The following is a 6,000-nucleotide window of genomic DNA, read 5'->3' as shown; positions in this document are numbered from 1 at the left end:
ACACCTTCCCTCTTCCTTCCCATACACATGCTCTTCACTGCTGCTCTTACAGGCTGTCATTGCAGCAGCAGCTGCCTTTTGCAGCATGCCATATTACCACTGCATTCATGAGCGACTGTGCTGTTCCCCCACGGTCAGTGCCTTCCTTGTGCTTTCCCATAGCCAAACCTGTTTTAACTGAGGGCTGCAGCCGCCCGCCTGCCTGCTTGCCGCAGCTCCTGCTCGCTGCACCATGTGCCACCGTCAGCCCCTCCCTGCCGCACTGCTTGCTAAGGACATGCTGTGGCACAGCTGTCTCCCTCTCTGCCGCAGGTTTGGATTGCTGTGCACGCTACCGATGTTGAGCTCCTGTCGTGACCCAGCACCCCATAGGAGGAGCAAATGAGCTGAGACGTCAACGCAAAAAATTACAGCCATGCGAGCTATCCCTGCGCTCAGCTGCTGGGAGAGTGCATACATGGCTTGTGTGACAGCACCAGCACACAGAAGCGGCAATGAAATGCAGTTAGCAATACAGCTGGGAGACAGGCAGCGAGGCAGGCACTGGTCCAGTGACTAAAATGATCGCACCGTGAGCCAGACTGCAGTGCCTCCAAAAGTGGCTGACTACTACTACAGGAGCTCAGCTTTCTTTGCAATTACTCCAGTTACCCCCGATTGACTGCAGTGTGTGCTCTGTTTTGATTTTGTTTGCCTTTCTTTTTTTCACCCGCACACCCCACCACCACCCGTCTCCCTCTCTCTCCTCCCGTGTCCTTCTCTCCAGGATGGCGGAAGCAGAGTTGCACAAGGAAAGGCTCCAAGCCATAGCAGTAAGTCAGTTTCATTTTACTTGCTCTTTCGTCCATAGCCGTGGGTTGCTGAGGGAAGTGGGGATTCCGGCAGGGTGGCTGGGAAGTGCCTGGAGAGCTTGGCTTCTGCGAAGTTGTCCATGGAGTTCCCCGTTCGGGAAACGAGTGGTTAAAGTCTGCTTTGCAGGTTTTGGCGGAGAAAGACGGCTCTGAGGAATGAGCGTTGAGCTGGCACGTGCAGAAAGAAAAATGTGAATGCACAGTGGCACGTTTAAAAGATTGGTGATGGAGAAGAAAAGAAGGAATAAGTGGGGAGGATGGGAGATTGCAGGAGAAAATCAGTACTCTGCTGAAAAAGTATTTCCTCACGGTGGGAGCTTTAGCTTAGCTGATTAAGAAGTTAAATAAAATGATCTGTAGCAGGATGGCTTTGTACTGCATAAAATAATTGTGATATTAAGAATTTTTAAAACAATCCGAACACTGAATTATCAGAATCATGTAATTATTTGGTCTATTAGATAAACTGTCACCTCAGCTTTATAGCTGAGCACATGCTTTCAGACAAATTCCCTGGCAAGTTGCATCCTGCTGTGGGTAAAGTCTAGGCAGGATTTTGCCCCATTTTAGTTAAAACTTCTGTTTTCACGTTTAGTACCATAATTTGGAGTGAGCCATGAGCTGAGCTGGTGCAGCCCTCAGAGGAACGTGGGCGGTGACACCTAGTGAGGATTGGTCCTGGGTGTTTAAAAACCACCATCATCCCAGCACGCAGAAATTGCCAGCTCATCTTTCAGCATGGCACAGGCACTGTGTCAAAAGGCCTGTGTTCCTGTGGGCACCACCAGTCTGCCAGCCCCACACAGCCTGCCCTTGTTCAAGTGACACCCAGCTCTTCTTCTTCCCCATGGCTGCGATGCTGATGCAGCTGTGCCAGTCCCAGTTGGATGGCACCGTCTGTGCTGGGGACTGCACACCTGGAGGTCTGAAGGGAAATGACAGAAGATGGCAGAGCCCACACGGATTTCACATTCCCTTCCATGGTTCCCCCCGTGATCAACAGATGCTATGTTTTACTGCATCCAGCTGAGATTACAGATTTCCTTTGTAGTAAGAGGAATGGCTGCTGCTGCTGCTGTTCCAAGTTGCTTTCTTTAAGTTCGTTATTCCGCTAATAGGTCCATAAAGATTTAAAATAACCATATGTAAAACAAATAGATTGGGTTTTTCCTTCTTCTGAAATATTTCCTGAAAAAGAGCAAACGGTATCATTTGATATGGGCAGGGGGATATATGCATTTAGTTTTCAGGTAGTGGAAAAGCTGGTTCACAGTTTACTGTCAGCATAAGCATTGCCAAATAAATCTCCAGATGAAAGCACCAGGAACATTCTCTCAGAGGCAGTCCTCACTACTGCCTCTGGTTTGGGACTCCTGTATGGCAGAACCATACTGCAGAGCTGCTCCACACATTTCTGCCTTGCAAAACTCTGAAAAACTTCCATCTCCACATTAAAATAAAGGGTTTACATTATTACTGCTTTTTGACCACTATATAAGAGAAAACCAAGAGGCACACCAGTTTCCACTCCACATGATGTGCCTAAAGCTTTCTCCAAAGTAAATCAGGTGCTCTGCTTATTGGTGCTTCCCCTTTCACACCAATGAGGCCATTGGTGTGTAAAATTATCACCTAGTGTATCACAGCTTTTTACAGTAGGTTTATGCTGGTATGAGAGAGGGCCTTGAGAACCTGGATCTTCATTTTCTGTATTTCTCTTTTGGCTTCTATTTCTGGCAACAAATAAAACATAGTACAGCAATGTATGCAGTGAATTACATTGAAAGAATTTTATTTCAGTATCAAAAATATTCAGCCTTACTTGAAGCTTGAATGTGGGTCCATGAACTGACTTGTTTGCTTACCCACTCCACAGAGCAACAAGTTTTCCATATAAACTTGTTAGGTAACTTTTCTCCAGCGCTTGGGCTGCTACAGATGTTTGTCAGAGTGCAGAGATGTTTATTTCTAGTGTAAGCTTTGCTCCATCAGGATGAGTGACATGACACGAGTTAGGCATTTCTCTTGTGCTACCAATTAGTGGCATAAAATAAGGTCAGTCCTCAGAAGTTTCATGGTCTTTCTTAGAAGAAGGAAAAGGTGGCATTTCGGTTCAGTTCAGTGTTCCCTTTATTTTAACAAGCTGCAGTATCTCACTCAAATAAGCAGAAGCTTACACCAGCACTCTTCAGTCAAGCTGGCTGAATGTTGGGCATACAGAAAGAAATCCACTTACTGTTGGGACTTGTGCACACTGTTGCCTGTACGTTTGTGCTTGCTTCCATAATCACCATGGCAAATGAGCTTGCTAAGAAGACAGGCAGAGTAAATTTTACATGTGCATTGCTGAGTATTTAAGGAAAACAAAATCCAAACATGGAAATATGAATATTTGCACCAGAAGGCTGACGCCTTTGGAAGAGTTTGATTTTGTACTTTGCTACTCTGACTAATCACAGTTTTAATATATGGCTGTCTGGCACAGAGTCAAGTGTCATGGGAAGAGGAAAAAAGAGGTCTAACTGTTACGACATTAATCTCAACCTTAGTGAACATGAGTTAGCCACTTGTTTTGCCAGCAGCAAGTACTTAGCCTCTCTGTGCATTCGTTTTCCATCTGTAAACTGTGAATAATGGACTTTGCCCTTGTCCAGAGAGCTGTTAGGGATGCATGCAAGATTGAGAAGAACTTGGATGCTATGGTTTACCAGGGCAAGAAACAGCTAAGTAAGTCTTTAAAAAACAGGATGTGTGATTCTAGAAGAAGAAGCTTTAAGTGTATATGTTTTTAATTCCATTGTACATTCTTAAGCTGTGATTTTATATTTTTGTGTTTCTGAAGTTCCTAAAATTCACAAAATGACTATATTAAGACTAAAAGCACTGTGGCATTTCTGTTGGGGAAGTGGAGAGATGTAAGACAACTGCTAAAAAGTGGAACCCAGTTCTCTCTGCCTGGGAGGAAAACATAAACTCTGTGTCTTGGGGAGGTCCTGTAATAGCCAGGAGCAACTGGTTTTCTGATCCTTCCTTGAGCAGAGGTCACATCACATCTCCCGTCTTGGGTGTCATGTGTGCACAGACAGATACTGGTAAATATTTCTGTCATTCCACACTGCTCTTAACATCTGTTTGAGCCTGACCCTAAGTCACCATAGCATTGATCTGCTGCTCTAATGCCAACGGAGCCAATGGTGACCACTCTGAATGCTGGAGAAGATGCTTTGCAGGAGGCAAGCAAGAGGTTAAAAGAGGAGGTCGGAAGCTGTCTTCTTGCTGAGCTTGTTCCTATAGTACACTTCAGTGCTTGCATCTGCTCTTTTCCTGAAAGGGAGTGGTGGGTAAGATTTTGGGTGAAAAAGGAAGCATTTTTGTGGCTTTAAAAAATATGCCTGCTGTGAGTTGCTCAGAAGCTTGGAATGCTAATAGTCCCAGAGGAGGTGGGCTTCATGGCCAAAGGACAGGTGAGCTGAGCTAATTTATCAGATTTTGGATAAATAAACTGTGTGGTTCCACAATTTATTATACGGCCTTCTTCTCTATGACTGCAGAAATCACCGCCAGACACACAGACAAGCATTTATGAAATGTAAATATTTTCTGTCACTGAGCTAGCAGTCATAGTTGAGAAGCGGGGGTGTCGAGTATGTATTGGTGCATCTGGGATACAAATGAGCATATGATGCAGTGAATATGTGTTACCCATAAATCAGGTAAATTAAAGGCAATTACACAGGGACAGCACTGAGGAGAAATCATCCACTAGAACAACCACCAGTGCAGGAGCTGGAGGAGACTTTCAGGTTAAGGATATATCCAGCCTACAGATGCAAGGGAGAAGCTCCTAAAATGTACTGATTTCTTAGCAAGTAAGAAAGGTTACTGCTTACTAGTGCCCAGATCTGAGAACCGCTAGTTCAGTGAAGCATTAAAGAAAACTAATTATTGACATTCGAGTAGCCATGTCAAAGATACCTCCTGTCGAACAAGACCATTCTTGCTTTTTCTGAGATTATGAGTTTGTTGAGCTAGATCTAACATTACTTAAGTGTCATCAGGTGTTTTACTTAGCATGGCAGGACACTGTTGTTTAAAAATAACCCTCTCCTGTATCAAAGAAGGCTGCCTTAGATGGATTAAGGACTGGCTGGCTGACAGGTCTCAAAAAGTTTCTGTTAGTGAGGGAGATGGCTGAACAGAGCCTTGTTCCTTGAGAACGAAGGCCGGGGAGAGCTTATAGGAAGCAGCTTTTCAAGGCTCGAAGGTGTTCTTTATTGGTACTTTGATGTAAATGAAAAATTCATAGTGTGCAGGCAACACAAGGAGTGGTGGAAGGAGTAAACACAAAAGCAAAAATCAGTCCTGCTGAACAATTTGGATTATTTGATAAGTCAGGTCCTCTATTTAAAGAAGTCCTTCACACCTGTAACAGCTGGTGTTAAGAGAGGCCAAAGCAGGATTGTGCATCCAAATATAAGGGAGTACAGGGCCAGCACCACAGAAGAAAGCACTGCAGTCTGAGCAGTGCTGCCTTTTGCAAGTGGCTAGAATTAGTATGGGAGATAATTCAATAGGGATGAGGAGTGGATCTTGATTTTGCAGAGATTAGTTTCACATAGGAGATTAGGTTTTAAAGTTCTCCCAAAAGGTTCATATGTTTACATATAGCATTGCACTAACTTTTCAATTATTTTTCATAAAAAATCAGTATTTTTTAAATTTTCATTTTAATTTAATTAAAAAATTCAATAATAAATCATAAAAAAAATCAATATTTTTTCAATGTATTAGGCCAAAGCCAGGCCTTAGCTTTGGAAAGATAGTACTGGTCTAGTTTCAGAATCACAATTGGTAGTAACTTAGGCATTCTATGTTTCTGAATTGGTGTCGCAGCAACTGCAGTGAGCATCATGTGGTGTCTATACATTTCAGAAAAATTTTTGACAGACAAGCCAATTCTTTTCTTTTCACCCATTCACCTATTCTCTATTACCCAACAAAATTAAAACTTATGACTAGTAGATTTCGCACTCAAGGTCATTTACTGTGACACTTCTCATTTTTTGTGAATCCTTCCAAAGAGCATTGTTCATGAGAAACAGAATATCTAATGTTGAGGATCACATAGAAATATGTGGCAAATTCAGTT

The 6,000-nt window shown here is 43.3% G+C and overlaps 1 protein-coding gene across 3 annotated transcripts in view; it reads left to right on the top strand.

The window, feature by feature from the left end:
• The first annotated feature begins 231 nt into the window (after nucleotides 1-231).
• Nucleotides 232-6,000, top strand: part of PALM2AKAP2 (PALM2 and AKAP2 fusion) — a 255,085-nt gene continuing 249,316 nt past the window's right edge. For 2 of the 3 annotated variants that reach the window (XM_030511668.1, XM_030511667.1), the window contains exon 1: nucleotides 235-812. In XM_030511668.1, coding sequence (XP_030367528.1) covers nucleotides 768-812 — 45 coding nt within the window. In that variant the 5' untranslated portion in view covers nucleotides 235-767. Of the gene's footprint in view, nucleotides 813-6,000 lie in introns of all 3 variants that reach the window. The other variant, XM_030511673.1, reaches the window with a different exon arrangement.

Source organism: Strigops habroptila, chromosome Z (genome assembly GCF_004027225.2).
Source record: "Strigops habroptila isolate Jane chromosome Z, bStrHab1.2.pri, whole genome shotgun sequence".
In the NCBI taxonomy this organism is placed as follows: Eukaryota; Metazoa; Chordata; class Aves; order Psittaciformes; family Psittacidae; genus Strigops; species Strigops habroptila.
The sequence above is the reverse complement of the archived record's forward strand: the minus strand, read 5'-3'. Positions and strand labels throughout refer to the sequence as shown.